At 36.9% G+C, this 19,168-nt stretch overlaps 2 protein-coding genes across 5 annotated transcripts in view; one reads left to right on the plus strand and one right to left on the minus strand.

The window, feature by feature from the left end:
- Positions 1 to 97: 97 nt before the first annotated feature.
- Positions 98 to 18,083, minus strand: LOC106959156 (phosphatidylinositol 4-phosphate 5-kinase type-1 alpha-like). 2 transcript variants are annotated; one of them, XM_015051524.1, is made up of 17 exons: positions 17,937 to 18,083; positions 17,492 to 17,586; positions 15,440 to 15,481; positions 15,195 to 15,229; positions 14,907 to 14,993; positions 13,203 to 13,333; positions 12,971 to 13,088; positions 12,590 to 12,742; positions 10,565 to 10,864; positions 10,296 to 10,486; positions 9,200 to 9,283; positions 7,791 to 7,839; positions 7,627 to 7,711; positions 7,376 to 7,528; positions 7,036 to 7,237; positions 1,875 to 1,959; positions 98 to 1,796 (listed from the first exon to the last, which is right to left on the minus strand). In XM_015051524.1, the coding sequence occupies exons 2-17, from the start codon at positions 17,538 to 17,540 to the stop codon at positions 1,728 to 1,730; spliced, it is 1,833 nt and encodes a 610-aa protein (XP_014907010.1). In that variant the 5' UTR covers positions 17,541 to 17,586; positions 17,937 to 18,083; the 3' UTR covers positions 98 to 1,727. The 2 variants fall into 2 exon arrangements, with proteins under 2 accessions (XP_014907010.1, XP_014907011.1); XM_015051525.1 differs by lacking the exon at positions 15,440 to 15,481.
- LOC106959159 (uncharacterized) overlaps positions 1,990 to 19,168 on the plus strand; it is a 28,662-nt gene continuing 11,483 nt past the window's right edge. The window contains exons 1-2 of one of the 3 annotated variants that reach the window (XM_015051528.1): positions 1,990 to 2,147; positions 3,105 to 3,999. The gene's annotated coding sequence lies outside the window, so the exon portion shown is untranslated. Of the gene's footprint in view, positions 2,148 to 2,177; positions 4,000 to 19,168 lie in introns of those variants that run through there. The other 2 variants (XM_015051530.1, XM_015051529.1) reach the window with 2 other exon arrangements.

Genomic DNA, 19,168 nt, shown 5'->3' on the forward strand with positions numbered 1-19,168 from the left:
GATAAGTGGAAAATCGTGGATGAATGGATTTAGTATTTTGGCTCATTGAATTATATTTCATAAACAGAAATACACTTGAAAAATAATAGAAAATAGTCCTGTGGCAGTATTTTCTTTTTTATTAAAACTGACTTTATATAAGAACAGTGTAAGTATCTGATTAGACTGCAATCATTTACAGCTACAACATTATTTCCAATATCATGAAGAAAGACTGTCTGTGCATGTGTCTCACAGGGATGGACAACCCTGCACCAAGGTCAGGTGAACACCAATGAGAAAATCTCAAACATTGGCATCTGCACCTCTGTAAAAATGCTTTTACTTTCATACACATCACTTGACACCTGTCAGAGTAATGTTGTGTAAACCGTACCAACCACATCCATGAGAAAACAAAATGATTGTACCAGCTTATAATAATGTCATTTCCTACTTTTTAGTTCCAGTCACATGATTCAAGAGAAACTGCTTTTTGATGGGTGGCTTTTGTGTAAAAATACCTCTGTTTGAACGAACTCAAGACACAAAGTACAAGATTCAGATCAGAGGTCTTTTATGAGACAGACCCCAGATCAGTGTTTGTTGAGGTGCTTCTTCACCATCCATCAATTACATTTGATCACATCTACTCAAAGTATAAAAAAACAACAATCACCTTCTTGTAAAATATAGTTTTGACCTTAACATTAGAAGTTGTTGTTAGGATTCACGGTGTTTGAAGTCATATAGATGCATTAGAAAATTTGGTTAAATAAAAAGCTGAGAGTCCTGACTTTCCCCAGCATTATGTACATTTAAAGCAAGGCTTAAAAAGAAAAAAAAAGGGAAAAAACAGCATCTTATTACAAATGAAAACAGTAATTCCTTTCAACATAAACATCTGCTTCAAAAAAAGTGTTCCACATATACACTGTATTGATTTGCTTTAAAGAAACTAAATCATTTGTTTAAAAAAAAATCATAATTCAACTTCAGCCACTTAAGGTGAGGTCTATAAACTGTTTATAGAAAATGTGTCCAGTTATTGATTATTGAAAGTAAAGCCAATAGAGAATGATTTTACTTGCAATACCACTTCTTGGCCATTAGGAGGCGTAAAACGTCCAGATTTAAAAAAAAAAAAAGAAAAAGAAGTTACTATTAAAAATAAACTTAAGTCATTGACATCTTTAGTTCAATTCACACTTTTTGATTAGACAGCTCTTAAATACATAATATTCTTCAGTTATTTTCGAAATGTGCTCACATCTAAAGATATGAAAATTGCAACAATCCTTGATGTCACTTTGGATACATCCATCTTTTCTGTACAATATACAATAGGATAGATACCAGCGTTTGTATTAGGACCTGCAAGAGTGATTTGGCAAATACAAAATAAGGAATGGCCTCCAAGAAGACAAATAAATGAATAATAGAAAAAATCCTGAAGTCACTCTGAATGCTGGTTTAAATTAGGATAAGAATTAAATATTATGACTAGATTTGAATACAGGTACCCCTGGGAGAGAAAGATAGTGTTCACTAACCATCACATTAATGTTCCCACATTTACTAGTGTCAGAACACATCTGTTCAGAAATCAATGTGCAAACGAACAGGAACATAAACAAAAAATAAACAAACGTCCGGCTTGGTCCCAGTGATTCACTACAAGGATTTGTTAGTCCTGGTACCTCAAGGAAGGCAAAGAGAGGGCTGGGAATGGAGGGCTTGTAAATAATTCAGTGTTGCTCATGAACACTTTCAACTTTATTTTCATTGAATCCTGGTTTCTGTTCCACATCTAATGCCTGTGGGGGAAAAAAACGTTTGATTAAAAAGACATAAGGTAAGCATAAGCTGACAAAGAAAATTTAAATTTTACTTACAGTGCCTTTTCTTTCAGTGGAAGCCATGTCATTGAGTGGGATTGGATCCTCTGTAGTAATATGTTCTTGAACAGAAGACTGAAATCTGAAAACAAAGACAAAGTGATTTCTGGTGCAGTACCAATTATCACCAGAAGATGGCGCACAATGACGCGACTGACTATCCAGAATTATGCAGAAGAAGTTCAGTGTAAGCGTAAACTGTACAAACTAATCAGCATCACAGCGAAGCCTTTATTCAAGAAGCCGGTTTCTCAATTTCTGTTTTCACAGGTGGGTTGAGTGCAGAAGTAATAGATAAGTACCATTATTAGAAGTGTCTGTAAATTCAGGACAGTGTTTTATTGTCATTGATTCTATTTTGAGATATTTCTGTGTACTACAATTGACTGTTAACTGCTGCTAGCCGAAATGCTAACTGTCAATAGTGTAACCGTTAATTGCCGTTTCTCTAAATGTTATTAACCGTTAGCTTTCTTGAAAAAGTTAGGCAGGTTTACGATTGCTTTCCCCTTGATTATAGGTGATAGGGTAGTTACAAGGTATACAATATCATATATTTATCCGAGCACTGGTCCACAGTGAGTAAAAATGACTAAGCTAAGTTCATGATTGTGTATGATGATCCAGAATCAGAATTCATTTTATTATTGTTGTGCACGAACGAAAGCACCACGAAATTTAAACATTTTATACGTTTTATCTTGTGCTTCATACGTAACAGAAAATATACAAACTGTGTAATTACTAAAATAGTAGGCTACGTTGACACAGCAGGCATATGAAGTCCAAATCCTATATTCAGATTCCAGGCAGGCCCAATTCCGATCTTTTCTTCCCCCCAAAATATCCGATATGTGCCTCTTCCAATTGCGAATACATGTCCGATTGTTTTCAAAGCGTCTGTAGTCGTATTGTCATTAACAGTCATGCATCATAATTGTGCACCAGAAGAAGCTGACATAAACAATAGCTGAAAATTATAATTATGAAATAAGTCTGATTTTCCCCATTAAGTCTCATCTACTCATACTACTTTAATCAGTAGTATGAAGAACCACGCAAAACAAAACAAAAACAATCGAATTTGAGTATCGACACCTGCTGTGTGAACTAGCCTTAGTCTGCATAGCATAAACGCGTTAGAAACTCAGTGTAAGCATAAGCTGAACAGTTAAGTCAGCATCACAGTGAAGCCATTACTCAAGAAGCTGATTTCTGTTTTCACAGAATAAAGACACTTTATTGCACACTAATCTGTGCGTCTGCTGTCACGTCACAAGTTTTGTCACAAGTTTTAACATAATCTTGCCAGGAGATAAAATAAGCATCCTACCTGAGAGCCGAACCTAGACGTGACAGGCAAGTCTACATGGAGCAAGTACTGGATGAAATCATCACAACACTATGAACTTTAGAGAAGCCAGAACTCGTCAAAGTGTGCCATTATCTAAAGCGCAGTGAAACGGGTTCAAGGTGGCGGGTTCAAAGGGCATGAAACAGTTGAACCTGAATCTCAAAAGTCAGAAAATGCTCCTATAGAAAAACCCGAGCAAGAACACAAGCAACTTCAGCAGGTGCAAGAAGAACACTGCATCCTGGAGAAGAAAATTGGAGCTTTGGGGGCAAAGGTGAGCACAAAGGCAGTAATCGGCGACAAAGGCAAATCCTCCTGGAACCTACAGAGTACCTAAAGAGTAACTAAAGTCACATTAAAGAAAGACTTTAACATAAAGAGAAAGATTTGGAAAGACAAGTTTTATCTCACCAGTCTCAATAACCAGATTGAGTCAGGACTCGAGATGGGATATTCTGAGAATGAAATAATTGAAACAGTCATCAAAGCTGTCAGCCCTGGCCTTCATCTCAGAGATCTCTTTGTCACTACAAAGATGACTCATCAATGGACCTGCAGTACATAATAATGGACATCTCCCAAACCCAAAGGAGTCTGCTCAAGCCTTTCTGTCCAGAGTAATAGAATTAAAAGAAAAACTGCTCTGCAGGTCTGAGGAAGACGACGAAGGGGAGCAGTTCAGCCCAGATTTGATCCAGCATCACTAGGTTTTAAGGACAAGGGGTCTAAATCCTCAGGATATCCACAGGATATAGGCAAATGTAATAGGTGAGTACAAAATTTCTCAAACAGCTAGTAAGAACTGAGAAGTTCATTTCCTTTTTGTCAACAGATTTAACAGAGGTAGCCTTCTGTGTATAAGTTTTAGGAAGCCATTGGATTTTAAATATACAACACAAGATGTAGGTTTACAGCACTGACAAAAAAAAAAACCCACACAATTACATTGTTGTATTTTACAAATACTTATTCATTAAATTGTATTCAAACACTACTGTGTTATCATGAAGCACAACACTTTCAAATAAGATGGGTGCTATTGCCAGTCACTTGTTGGGGTGAAAGCATCAAAGAATAATGTTTGTTTTTAAGAGTCGAAAACTTGTTTATTACTCTGTTGTGACTCAGACGCCAAGTCTTTTTCAATTGGCATGACTGTGAGACTGTGAAGTCTTTTCTGACCCAATGTTTGATGCAGCCAGGAGTGCAGCTGACAGTGTGCACTAAAGGATTTTCGGAACAGCAGTTGCTTACAGGCACTTTTGGTTTACTTGGATGTTTGCCTTCAGAGAAACATGTCTTACTCAAGGAAGTTGTACATAGTCAACATACCTGTGGGGAAACATCCAGCCTCTGTTTTATAAGCAAAAAATTTTTATGGCCACCAGTACCTCCTTTGTTTTCAGTAATGTTTTGCAAGTGTGATTCACTCAAGACGTTTGTCAGATTTAGAACTGCATGCCTTTTAGTAGGACATGCAGACAGTTATTGTTTTCTTACATCATTAAACTTAGACATATTTATACAATCTAACAAAACAGGAACATCTGAAGTTGCAGAATAGAAAAATAAAAGAAAAGAATAAAATATGTGAAACTCAATACTCCTGTATGAGATTCTCATGGAGAAGTACAGTCTGTGGTTGCTCCAAAAGGAATGTTAAAACTTTGCTCCATTAAGGTAATTAATTCAACAACCCTCAAAACTCAACCACGCTTTTGGCGTCATGGTTTTTTCCATCATGTTACAATTTTTTTGCATAATACCCTCTACTTTTCTGGTATCACATCTTCGCCTTCGTAGTACAATAGTAATTTTTGAGTTACTGATGCTTGACGGAGCAGTTGATGCTGCTTCATCATGCAGCTCGGTTGAATAGTCACTTTAAGTTGAACCTTAAGGAGCTTGTTGAATGTTTATATTTCAAACCAGAACTGCATAAAGTGCATTTTGCATTCCACATCAGACTCTGTATGGGCCATTCATATTCAGGAATGGCCCACCATCTTTATTCCTGTATCAACTGGCTCCCTTAAGGATGACCAGTGGCGACCTCTGCTGGATGGTGGCCAACCTTACTTGCTAGACTCACCTTTCCTGAAAAAATCCCTCCTCTCTCACTCTCTGTGCTCCTCTGTCCTGACTCCTACAGGTCTATAGGGTTGGTGAAGTTATTCTTATGAGTGAATTATTATTATTGTTATTATCCACTCATGACAATCACACGTGAATGAGCTCACTCCTGTTCCACTGTGTGCAAGCAACCATGTGTGAAGTGGGGAAAATATTAGATGCTCCATAAGAAAGTCCACCCAAAGATAATATGTGATAAAAGAATGCACACTTCACTCTATAAACAACAGGACCTTCATGGTGCATTTCTGACTAAGTAGTTTGCTAAGCAGCAGCATTCTTTTAGCGCTGGAATGTAACTTTCTCTCATATGAAGTATGTAGCCAGGGTTTTATTTGTCAAACAGGGAGCAGTTGGTTGGTTCATTAATTATATTTATGTAATGACTTTATGTTAGCTGTGGGTTGAAGCTAACTTTTCTTATTACCAGCAGTGATGCTTAACACTTTCTTGAAAAACTTTAAAATATCCATTCCTCACTGAATCATGTCCTGCCTGATGCCACTGGAAACAAGCACAAAGTAGAAGGCCAGATCAAGAGTTAATTGAAAGTCTCAAAGCAGACGTGTAGGAGATAAAGAAATTATAGACTCCTGATCGAAATTTTAAGACCAGTTGAAAAATGGAAATAATTCACATTTTGATCTTAATGCTGCAGTATGTAACTTTAAAAAGTTTTTACATATTTGTCAAAGCTGTCACTATGTTGCGACAGTATGGTACGAGGGGAAAAATTAGAAAGAAAAAAAAAATCTAGTTCCTAACTAGGAACAATCAATCACAGCCAGGAGGTGGGTCTTAGCACCAGTCATTCCCTCACTACCAGTTTGTTCTCTGCCAAGCTACAGCTTCGATGACGGCAGATAAACAGTTTTCCTGTAACTAAGTTCTTTCTCCGCCATTAGCACATAGAGTAGCATGTACATTAGCATGATTGAGAGCGCTAAAACCTTTCTCCTGGCTCTGATTGGTAATTTCCTGAATCTAGTATTCCACTGCTTATGAACATTCCTGGAAACCGATGGTAGAGTCTCCAGTTATACACTCAGCATAACAACTAAAATTCTGACCTTCTGTTTTTCAGCCCTCAAAACAATTAAGGGACTTTTGTTGATTCAACTGGCATCAATCAAAGGTGTGGTATTTAGGTATTTTATTAACAAAAAACCTTACTATGAGAACCTGCATAGCTGGACCAGCTGTATTTTGGTATTAATAAATGGAATTCATGAATTCAACTCACTGACTCTTCTTGAACCTCATACATCAAGAATCAAGCTGGAGTAAAGGATAATTCTCTGAACATAATCAGATTCTCTATTATGATGGATGTTGTGTACTCAAGACTTAATGCTGAAAAAGAACCAAAGGCTATTTATTTATATTTGCGCAACCAGGATAATGTAGCTTTTTATTTTTTAGATTTCTAAATTATGTCTCTCTTGAATTGTGTAGAATATATATCACACTATACATGGAAAAACTTTAAAAAATAATTAAAGTATATTTTATTACATCAGAAATACCTGCCATTTTTACAGGGCGTTTGTACATTTCAGAGCTAGTGTAACTGGATTTGAATTGGACCAGTTTGTGAAGTCCACTGACGTGACATTTGTTGAGAATTACTTGCTCTTTATAATTAAACCGAGATGAAATGCTCCATCTAACCTCTGGGGGCTGCTGCTGTCCTGGTGTCTGCTGGGTGTTTCACTTCCACCTTCTCCTTCACTCTTTAAGGTATCCTGAGAGTGAGACAGAGTGTGTATTGTGGGAGTGAGAGATAGAAAAGTTGGAGTTGTAGGAGTGTTGACAGCACTGCCGCTGTGGGGTAAGCTCTGCAGGAGGAGGTCAGGTCGACCAGACTGAATGCCTGGGTGGGAGAAGAGGATAAACTTGTATTACTGGATTATGAAAGCGTCACTTCACATGCCAACACATGTTTTCAGCTATCAGCAAAACTTTGTTTCCCACAGTACAACTGAAGCGGCTGCGCTCTTATTTCTCTTACCGATGACTCCCTCGGTGTCCTCCTTAGTGTCAGTGCTGACTTGTTGGAGTGAAGGTTGCTGGTAGCTGGCTTGAGTCAATAGATAGAGCCCAGAGCCAGCAGGTTTCTTCGCAGGACCGTTAGCACGACGCTTCTTAACTGGGGAGGCTTTTACTACATGCAAGATAGTAAAGAGCAAATTAGGAGCTCAAGTTGTAAAATTGGGATGTTTTTTTTTTTTTTTTTTAACAGTGATTTAACATAAACTTTACCTGGCACCTTCTTGAAAACCACATTGCTCATGAACCTTTGAAATCTATCCGCATAAAAACTTGGCCTGTGTACTGATACAGTGTCCTGAGTGGGGAGAAAAGGTTTATGTTCAAACCTGTGTTTTCATCCACAACAAACTGACAAAGAACTAGAAACTACTCACCCCATCATGAACCAAGGATTTAAAGGAATGTTCTAGTTTCTTTACTAATCTGCAAAAAACAAAACAAACACAGATCCCAGGCCTGTTACTGAAGCGACATGACAAAACACATTTAATTCAATTCAACATTCAGTTCAATTTAAAAACACTTTACGTCAAAAGAAAATTAAATGTTATAAACTCATATCATCCATGTATCTTCAAACAGTCATTGTGGACAGTGATGCCGTGAACAGGAAGCACCTTCAATAGCAGTCAGTCTTGTAATTAATAAGAAGAGGCCTCTGACTGAAGAGACTGGTCATCTACGACAGTCTTATGATAGCCATTACAATGCAAACAGCTCAAATCTGGGCAGCAGAGAAAATGTTCCACATTGACACCACCAGTAGGCAACCACTGCTAATCCACATCATTTGCTTTTGCCGATTTGATCGCTGTCTGGGCGTTTGGTTAGAAAGCCTGGCAGAGACATACTGGATTTGAGGATATGATCCTTGTCCATTATGGTCATCCATGAATTCTCCTTTTGAACTCCTCTGCTTTGGCATCACAGTTCAGGTATTATCAGAGCTTTTGAGATGCTAATCAGGTGCTCCCAGTTGTAAAACTGTGGCAATAGTTATGCATCGTAGCAGCAGTCTGAGAGGAAAAGTAATTCCAGCTGCACAGCGTCCAGAACCAGAGGGAACAATTGTCCAAACATCCAAAGCCTCAACCAAAGAATTACAAACTAAGTTTACGAAAATAACAAATCAGAGCTACACCAACATGCTGCCACCATGAGCAGCACAATTCTAGAATCGTGTAGATTCAACCAAAACAATTCACACAAAATATACAGCAAAAATCAATCAGATCAGTTTCATAGATTTTCAATTTCATACCAACACACTGCCCTTTCACCCAGCTCACCATGAACTTTGCACATATAACTAAACCATTTCATATTAATGCCCTTAAGTATTAGCTCTCCTTGGTACTCAAAAACATTGAGTATGACAAGAGAGAACAGTCAAAATTGTGAAAATAATTGGCGACAGGGTGAAATGAACAGAACCAAACAAAACCTTTTATTTACTAAATGAAGCTCAGGGATGTCTGAGAGCTTCCGTGCGCAGCTTCATTCATGCTAAGTGAACCCAGTTTAACACAACACATAGGTTTCTGTTTCACTTAAGCTGTTAACAGAGTCTGCACAAAAGTTTTTTTGTTTGTTAAGCCCAATCCAAAGTTTTAAGTTTCTGTAAACTTGTAATAGTAGTGTGTGTGAGCTTCGAGTCTTGCTGCTAAAAAACAAATGATCTAGGAGCGTTTTGTTGATCTGATCTGTGTATGTATTGCTTTTTCCATGAAGGCTGTGTTTTGGTTTTCATTTACTAAACAAAGGCACAAACATGCACACTCACCTATAGGACTGCAGAATGTCAATAATACCAATGTACACCAGCAGCCTCTCGCCCTTCGAGTTTCGTGCAGGGATCCCTCCGGTCCTGAAAAATTAAACACAATTAGTGGGCCGTTTTATTCTCAATCAAGTTTACGTACTGTACCTCCTTCAATGCTTTCAATGGAGCATTTGAATTGGTTTTTCAGCATGAAATGACTATACCAGACAAGGGTAAAAAAAAAAAATCATACATAAAAGCTCAAATATGTACATACATTTTCTGTAACATCTGGTTAAATGTCACCTTACAAGGTGAAGATAAACTAAACAGTTTTTGTAGTCATTTGCAAGCTTCTGGCATTACTCTTGTTGGATGAATGCGTGATCTCTGTCTGGACCTTCTGTCAGTTTATGCAGACATGAAACTAGCTTAACTGCAGACGTTTCCAATTTGCACCTTGGTGGTTCTAAAGTTTTCTGAACAACATAAACCAGTTTTAATTCCTTATAAAGTCACATAGACATAGTTAGGTATTCTAACAGGACGATGAACCTAAACACATATCAAAAATAGTCTTGGAATGGTTAAAGCAGGGTAATAGTGAACTTTTGGAATAGGAGTGGGCATTTATCGTATCAGTTATTGTGAAATATTTCTTCACATAAGAATTTTAATTTATCATTGCCACAATAAATTCCAATTAATGGGTTTGTGGGCCTATGATTGCTGTGCCACAGCTATATAATAACCTAAAGAAATAGTTTACAATGGTACACTAGTACCACAAAATATTGTCATAAAGTTGCAGGTCCATATCGCCCATCCTTACAGATTTAATAGCCAGATTAAATCTATAAGGGTGTAACTACCATTGAGGATGTGTGAATTTAGCAGAATATGTAATTTGTGAAATGTGGTTTAGATGAAATCTATATTAAATGTATATGTTTGCTTGAAATTATTGTTTTTAATATTAAATTATGTGGTTTACAATAACTGAAACCTGGAAAAAGCTGAAATAAGCATTTTAAAGCCCCAAATTAATACCACATTCATGTCCATAAGTGGATGTAACCTTCTGACCAGAATTCAAGACCTTCTCATTTTCACTCACTGGTCCACTGGCTCCACTCGTCCCGTTTCAGTCTGGATGGCCTCGATAGCTGTGCTGTACAGGGACTTCTGGACTTGCGGCCTCACGGCTCCTTCTGCTGCTGCTTCTGTATTTTGCTCTCGACAGGCCTGATCTAAATTATGAATTCCCACTAGCAGACTGTAGTCCATTATCTTGAAACTTTGCAACAGCTGAAACCAAGTCAGACAAACTAAGTCATAAAAAAAACCCCACATTAAACTAGTAGTAAACTATGTATTTATTCTTACCAGACAGTCTCTCTGAATAGTTTTACAAACAGCATTGTACGTGTCTGGCTCCAGGATTAAACCATCACTCATGTCCTCCATGAAATCCAGGTCCTTGAATGTGGGAACAGCCTTTTCCCTCTCTTTGGGATTGGCTCGTCGCTTATGAGTGGAGCCTTTCAGATCAAATTTGACGTGCATCCGTACCGAACTGGGCAGCAGATTGTTCATGACGACAATGCGGATGTTTTTACCGGCTGCTTGGACGCAGTACAGCCCATAAAACTTTGGTAATAAGGTCCGCTTGTTCTGGTTCAAGTTCTACAGAAGAAAAGAAATCACAGAAGAAGGCAATTAAAATTTTACTTCCAAACATACATAATTATTTAGTTATTAATCTATTGGTTATTCTGATGATTAATCAGATAAATAAAACATTGGCACATACTGAAGGTTTTTCATTAAACCATTTTTATACATTAGAAATACATTAAAAAATGAAAATAATTCAAATCATTTTTTAAAAATGAGAAAATATTAATTTTATTGCAAAGATGCAATAACATAGGCATTCCTTTCATATACGCCTGATCATTTATAGCAAAGGATGAATCTGCAAGGTTGTTACAAGGATACTTGTAACAACCCCCAGTGCTTGACTTAGCATCAATAATGTATGGCTGATCTATATTTTTGGATTTCCGATTAATAAATGGATAGCAAAAGGTGTTTAATTGTTGTTTTTTTGTTTGTTTGTTTGTTTGTTTGTACAGAAAAAAAAGCTAACCCTTTGCCACAATCTTTAGATTAAGGAGTTTTGCATAGAACATATTCACAGACAAAGGTAAATTCTTAACTGCAAATGTTTTTTGTACAATTTTGGCTTAATTGTTGCCCTCAGTATGTTGTTCTTTCAGCAGTTGTCATTTTTGAGTCTGCATACCCCAGTTAACAATTTTTCAATTACTAAATTAGTTGACAATTATTTCAATAATTGATTAATTACAAATAACCCGATTAATTGTTTCAGCCCTAATTGTAAGTTAGTCTGAGTTCTCTTGATGGCCATCTGAACAATTGTACAACCTAAAGAAAAATACTCTCCTTTGTTTTGTGTGTCCGGACACAATCTTTACTGTAAGCTTTAAGATTATTTTATAAATCATCCTTGATTGTAGAAAATCAGAAATATGTTGAATCATATTTTAACATAATGAAATATGTTGAAATATTGAAATATTTCAACAATGTCAGCTATATAAAATTTTTCCACTTGTATAGAATCTCTTGGTTACTTTTCTAAGATCATTGCTGTAGTCTTTCCATCTTGTCATTGTGTTAAACACCTAATTGCTCCAGAAACAGCAAACTGACCAAAATCCTGCCTCCATAGAAGCAGACACAGATGAAAATGATCAAATCAGCTAATTACTACTCTCTTAAATTACATGGAAGCAAGTAGGGTGTACTTAGTTTTTCTACACAAAGTTCTTTCTCTTGTCAATCTCTTTAGATTAAAATAATTGTAGAATATGGGCATGTTTACAACAGAGGTGTTGATTTGGTCCAATAGGTATTTTATTATTAGAAAAATCACGTGAAGCCAGTATTAAATGGTAAATGGTCAGTCAGTGTTATCACTAAATATTGCAATGACACATTATTTGCATTGTGGTTCCTTGAAGCCAACCATATAAGCATAGACTTTGTTCTTATCAGATAACTGAAAGGAAAATCAACAGAATTGTTTAATCATGCCATGTTTCCTGTTATAGTTAATATGTCAGGAGGAAATGATCACTACAAGGATAAGTATACTGCAACACATCTTGTGTCTTAAACTACGGTATTTCTCAATCCTATCCTCTGTATTTATGACTCAGCCGATTCAAAGGAATGTAGTACTTCAGCCTCAATTTGGCAGAACCCTGGTAATCACCTTCTGATGCAAATAAGGCGTTTATGAGCTGGAAAAAATTCAACACATGCAAGACCGTCTGCCCTGAGGCCCAGCTTGAGAAAAGTGTGCATTGAATCAGATCTTACCATAAAGTATCCCGGAAGCAGTTTTTGGAGAAACTCTGCCTCTTTGTGCTGCACTGTCTTAACAATGAATTCATCGTCACTCGAGAGGTAGAACAGAGATCCACTGGCCCCGGAACTCGACAGCTCGATCAGAGGCTCGTTACACAGAGAATACTGTAAACAAATCAGAGTAAAGTATGAAAATAAGAACTGAAAAAGAACACCAACTCTAAAAATAGTAACATTACCTCTAAAAACAGTAACACCAACTCTAAAATTAGTAACACTAATGGGTGGAAAAAGCCCCGCCTCTCTCGTGCCAAAACTCCATTGCTCTCTGGTTACCCATTATCCTCATTCTTTTCATTATTCAGTTATCCTGTATAATGTGGACAGACGTACCATGTAGTCGTCAGGCCGGATGCCAAACATCTCTCTGAAGTAACGAAAGGCAATTGGAGCGTATGTTTTGAACCTGAAGTCTCCGTAGTGATGACCCGGTGTCAGGTTACTGCCTTCGCTGCCAGAAAATTACAAAGCTGGGACATTAATTTTCTCAACACAGACGACAAATAAAAAGAAATCGATCCGCATGAGACAACAAACTCCTTGCTAAATAATTCTCCAAACTCACCAGGGAAAGAAGATGCTTTCCACGACTTCAAAGTCTTGCAGCAGCACATCTCTCTCAGGTTTCTGGTTCAAGCTGCCCACCGTGTGTGTGATGCCCAACTGTATGGCCGCTTTAAGAGTGGAAGATGTTGTCTGGATAGAAGGAAATACTTGCATGTTTAAATGTACGATAAAAGACTAGATGTTACCGATGGTTTATGAACGTAAGGTATAAATTTATACACATTTGAAATTGTGAAATGTTGACATCATACCATTGATAGAAGAATAAATCTCAGGAACGACTTTATTACAGTGACAATAATCAGCTTAATAATAATGACTAATAATAAAAACCCCATTTAAATAAAACTTGATAAGATAGAAACATATTTAATTTAAAACTCCAGCACTGTTAAAGTATTGATACTCCTTGAACTTTTCTGGCCACAAACTTAACAGTATTTTTGATAGTTTATGTTGACAGGCAAACACTAAGTAGTACATAAATGTGAAGTGGGAAGATGGTTTTCAAAATATCACCAAGTTAGATTTTAAAAAGCGTAACAGGCATTTGTACTCAGCCTCCTTTACTCGGATACCCCTACAATAAAATCCACAGCAGCCAAGTGGCTGCAGAAGTCGCCATATTAGTAAATAGTTATTAATCTTATTTATGAAGGCCTCACAGGTTTGTTAGAGAACATAAGTGAACACAGCAGACAGACCAGGAAGTAGTTTAAAGCAGAACTGGGTTATAAAACAATATCTAAAGCATTGAAATCCTCAGACTGTTTAAACCATAACCAAAGATTTAAAGAGTGTGACAAAACCACAATACTGCCAAAGGCAACGCACCTGAACTGACAAGGCTGGCGTTAATAGCATTAATTAGAAGCAGCCACGCAGGTGTTCAGTGTAAATACAGCATAGTGTATTTACAGATACACTATGCTGGGCTAAATACAGCTTCCTTTAATTAGCACCATGCAGTTTTCAGTGGCATTTGCTGTTGTTGGATATGCATATGTCACTGTTGTGTCATCTAGCTTCTCGTTTTTCTTTCTCTCTTTCCGCCAGCATAGAAACAGGTTCCAAATGTGTTTGGATGTATCCTCTGTATTCTCTACATCCTTCTTCCTCTCTTCTATTTTTAGCTTTCTGTCTCCCGGTTAACTTTCTCCACCACCTGTTCTACTTTCTCTTTATTCTCTTGTTCGTTGCGACTGACACAATCACAGAGCAAGACAGAGCAAGTTCTAAAAAAGTAAGAGTTTTTTGTAAATGTATGTCAAGTGAAGCATCAGAGCAAATGTCACATTGCTCCATTTGTGAGAGTAAAAGTGTTTGGCCTCTTTTGGCACTCAGACATGAAGTCTGCTTGTTAAACTGTCAGATAGGACATGATTTAAAAACAAGCGTGCTAAGGTAAGATTGGAGGAACTGGAGATCCACCGTTCATGTGGAGGGATCTACAAACTGCTATCCTCCTCACAAACCTGAAAAGTGGCAAGAAAAAATTTACCCTTTTTAATATTTTCATCAGTAAAACCTTTTTGAAAACGATGCATCATGATCCCTCCACAATTATGTACTACTTTTTGTTGGTCTGAAGGGGTGGATACTTTTGCAAGGGATTATAAGATTATATGTCACAAACTCTAGCGGAAGTCCAGACACTATGAAGTTCTGCTGGCTCATAAAGAGCTACTATCTATAAAGGCACCTTTTTGTAGACGGTCTCCCCCGTGGGATCAACTCCCCGATGGCCGATGGTTTTTTTCAGGGCCTGAGACGTGCCGATGCTCGGACTCTGTCAGTCCAAACACAAGACAGCAGAAAGTCAGGCAGGGCAAAGAAGTCTTGAGTCTGAAGCAATAAGCACCATTCTTATGTTTCAAACAGGAAGGAGAAGATGGGATGTCAGCAAAATGTTGCTAAACTCCATACTGTCATGGTGATTTGTGTCTGTGTGTCCCAACTGAGAGTTTCCAGCTAATGTGTTGCGGCTCACCTCTGAAGCAACATTTTTTCGGTTCCCAGTCGAGTCTGCAGGCAGAAGAGGGAAGAAACGCGCGTTAAGTAAAAATCGTTAAAAAAAAAAACAGAAAGGGACAGTTAGGTAACCAAGCAAAGGCAGTTTCTTCACTGGACGTAATTATTTTGTGCAACACAGCTTCAACTGTCATTCCTTACAATAAAAAGCAGACATTGCAGCTGGGCTCCAACACAAACATGCAGACCAACCTCATTCATTACCTTTGAGAGAAGACAGTGCCCTCCAAAACTGACCCGGCAGGTCTTTGAGTGCAGTGGAAGGAATTAAACCAGTATTAAAAAAACCAATTCAAACTGTGCCAATGAGGAACAAAGAAATATTTTCTAGAAACTGAAACACAGACAGGTGTCTCCAGCACAGGTAGTTCTCTTTTCAAATGGTTTTTTTATGTAAATAATAATTAGATTATTATTAGTTCTGAAATCTGCAGTTATTTGTTGTGTTTTGTGCTTTTTGAGCTCTGACTACAGTCGGAAGTAGCATGTTTCCCATGTGATTAGGTGTGACCCATTTAGATTGGATCTGACAAGTTTCTGGCTCAGCGACTCTTTTTAAATCTGCCTTTGTTACTTTTGTTTTGTCTACCTGTTATTTTGTTTTTTTGAAGCACTTTGTGATTCTTACCTTGAAAGGTGCTATATAAATAAAGTTTTACTTAGTATTGGTCAGTAGATACAATGGGAAGGCTGTTTGATTAGATATGATTTACAGGGGAATTTTCTTCTTTTTTTTCCTCCAGTGTTTAATTTCCCTACATAGATTCATGCGTTTCCTTTCAGCATTTTTATATCATTGACTCCAATTCAGAATTATTTTTTAATATAACAACATTTCAGTTTGATTTCTGTTTTTAAGTTGTTTTCATTGCTTTGTGTTGAAACCCTTACAAAATATCCTGTTATTTCATTGTTTCCCTTATAGGAAACAATGAAACTTTCCATTTACCAAATATTTACTTTTTGACAGATTTCAAAAACCACTTGACATAAAAAATAGACGATCAAAATAACTAAAGTTGGTCATTTTTTCACAGTTCTGGGCTTAGGTAATACTAATCCTACAAAATTCCAATTTGCAATTTAGTTTGGGGGGAAAAATATCAACCCTTTGTGTTTGTGTTGTGCTTTTTTTTTTTACTGGCAATTAAAAGATAAAAAAAAAAGTTTAATATTTTCAATCAAAAATAAATTAAAAACAAACTCTCTAGGGCATTTTTGTTATTTTAGTACTTTATTTAGAAACAATTAATTTTTCCCTCTAAAGTTCAACTATACACATATCAGACTGGAAAATGTATTTTAATAAAAAATAAATAACTTCATTTTCACTTACTGAATTAAAGAACAGAAAAACATGAATATCTGATATGCAAACTGACAACTTAAGAGGAAAAAAAAGAAGAAAGAAATTAGAAAATGTGCAATTAATACTCTCATGGCACGCATTTTTGTGTCCAAAGGGACGCAGTACGGGTTGCACAATAAGGACCTAAAAGTTAATCCTGATATTTTGTTTATGTAACTTGCAAACGGTAGAAGTGATGATAACAATTATCTAAAACTCAATGCAGTCTTTTTGGGCTGGAAAGGCAGTTGCATTAAGTGTTGCAGTTTCTTACTAACAGCACACAATAAAAGAGCAAACCTCAAATATTAAAAAACCAAAGACCAAAGATTTGACAGAGATCTTTTTAACATAGGCCAGGGCTACTCTTTGAAACAGATGAGTCTAAAACTAGATATTTCTACACCAGAACAGAGGATGTTTGGTGTAAACACAATGCAGCATTCCAGGAAAAGAACTATACCCCAGCTCTGAGGCACAGAGCTGGACAAGTCAGAATGTGAAAATGCTTTGCTGCAGAAAAATAAAAAAATGGGGGAGACATAGGCAGAATCAGAGACCAATTTTTTATGTTCTTGAGATGCTCTGAGATACTTGAAATAGGCTGTATATGCAAGAAACCCCTGGAATACCTGATATCTGAAAGGAAGGAGTGGGACAATCCTTCCTAAGATTCAGACTGAGGTCAGACATGTTGATAGCTAAAAGAAGCATGTCTCTTAAGTTATTTCAGCCAAAGAGAGTAAGATAAGGGGGAGGGTGCACTGACTTTTCAGATGATGAAAATATTTACTCTAGACAAACTTTAAGCAGAGTTACGTATAATCAAATCAAGGATTTGTAACTTTTGGCTTAAATTACACAACATAAATAAAAAATATATATGAGAAAATCAGCCCTGAACTTACTGGAAGAGTGGCCCTGAAGACCTGGAGGCTCCTCGGATGCTGTGGCCATTCAGACAGGAAACCAGACTGGGTTCAAATGAAACTCGGGTCTGGATCTGGGCAGACAAGCAGAACCTCATCAATAACAAGATACTCCTGTTGAAGCTTGACTAAATACAAGCTACGGTGACTAACTCTGGGTATGTGGAATCTTAACATAGGATGGGCAAAACTTTCTGTAACTACAATAACATTGAATTTTCGTTTAAATTGTGCCTGCAAGTGCCAAAAATAAAAAATAGAGCGTGAACGATAAAAGCAGAACATATTGTAGGTTACCCTTAGTGCTAACTGGATCACTGGGTGGCGACGTCTACAGACGAGGCTAACCGCTAACACCACTTTAACCAACAGCGCTAAAGCTATGAATAACAAAAAGAAGTAAAGTCCTTAATGGCCAACTTACCCTAGAATCTGGTGACGGAGTTCTACGGCCTTCCACAAAAAGAATAAACCGTCCTCTAAAAGTTAGGATTCCCACAAAACACGTAAACAAGGAAGCAATGCGGATGCGGCAGTTTCTGTGAGTGGCTCAAATCGAGCGCACACCGCGCTTCCGGTAATTCCTGGTACTTTCACAATAAAAGACCCATTCATCCTTTACAGTCTTGCCAAGTTCTTCAGTAACTGGATGTAAAATTAGCTGAAAGTGTTTTTTATATCATTGCTCATGAACAATAATAGTTGTTAGATTGTGAAATATAGTTATTGAAGGTCAATTACACTTCTCAGTGTGGTGTATTTTGGCATTATGTACAATAGTAATGTAAACAGTAAAGTAAAAACATGAATTTGCAAATGCAGGATTACACAAAATAATTTATTTATAAAGAACATTATTTATTTTAGAAGCACATTCAAGGAAAAAACAAACACTTATTCTGGGCAAATTACATCATAACAAGTAAGAAGATATGAGCTAAACAGCTGGCATCAGCAAACATGACATCAGGCAAGCAAGTTTCAGCAGATGTAGATGTTGACATTTCTGTCTTCAGTTTACACTGCACTTGAAATGGGCTCCTACTTACATGTTTGGACTAGAGTTGGCATTATGGAAACAATGTAAGAAAGTGAAGCTAAAGTAATTATGGACCGTTGACAATGACTTTCTTCAGAACTTTGCTTGGACTCTGTTTGAATTTTACATTTAGAAGCATAAATAAATTCAGATTTTAGCTGAACTGGTCGAACTGAATGAAAAATCAATCTCTTTTTTGTAGCGTCATTGGTGAACTCATGATCTCTTTCAAAGTTCTAAACAATCTCATTGTTTTTTAGCTTTCACCAAAAACTGAAAGAAAATGTTGAGATCAATAGTCTTTGTCCTTCTACTATGATTTTGGAACCAGAAAAACTGATCTCATTGTTATTCATTCTCTATGTTCTCGACCACTTGCCACACGCAAGTATTTTTATGCAGATTGTGCCCAAGAACTAGCCCAATTATAGTATTTTAATAAACTTCTGTTGTTACTTTGAGCCACTAAGAATTTAACAGCATTTAATTTCCCTCTGGAATTAATGAAGTATTTTGAATCAAATTTAGCATTATTTTACATATAAGATATGTTGAAAAACAAAGGTAAAATAAAGTACTGAAAGCAGTAGTAATTAGAGAAATATGTTGAATTAAGA

This window comes from Poecilia latipinna, unplaced genomic scaffold (assembly GCF_001443285.1).
Source record: "Poecilia latipinna isolate Pla-1442-1.1 unplaced genomic scaffold, P_latipinna-1.0 Scaffold1050, whole genome shotgun sequence".
Lineage (NCBI taxonomy): Eukaryota > Metazoa > Chordata > Actinopteri > Cyprinodontiformes > Poeciliidae > Poecilia > Poecilia latipinna.

Excerpts from the sequence above, each read along its gene's own strand:
- LOC106959156 (XM_015051524.1), bottom strand. The coding sequence starts at position 17,540 with ATGGCCACAGCATCCGAGGAGCCTCCAGGTCTTCAGGGCCACTCTTCC. Across the intron at positions 13,334-14,906 it reads GGGAGACCGTCTACAAAAAG|ACAACATCTTCCACTCTTAA; the intron begins GTGCCTTTATAG and ends CCTTCTATCCAG. Across the intron at positions 10,487-10,564 it reads CTATTCAGAGAGACTGTCTG|CTGTTGCAAAGTTTCAAGAT; the intron begins GTAAGAATAAAT and ends ACTTGGTTTCAG.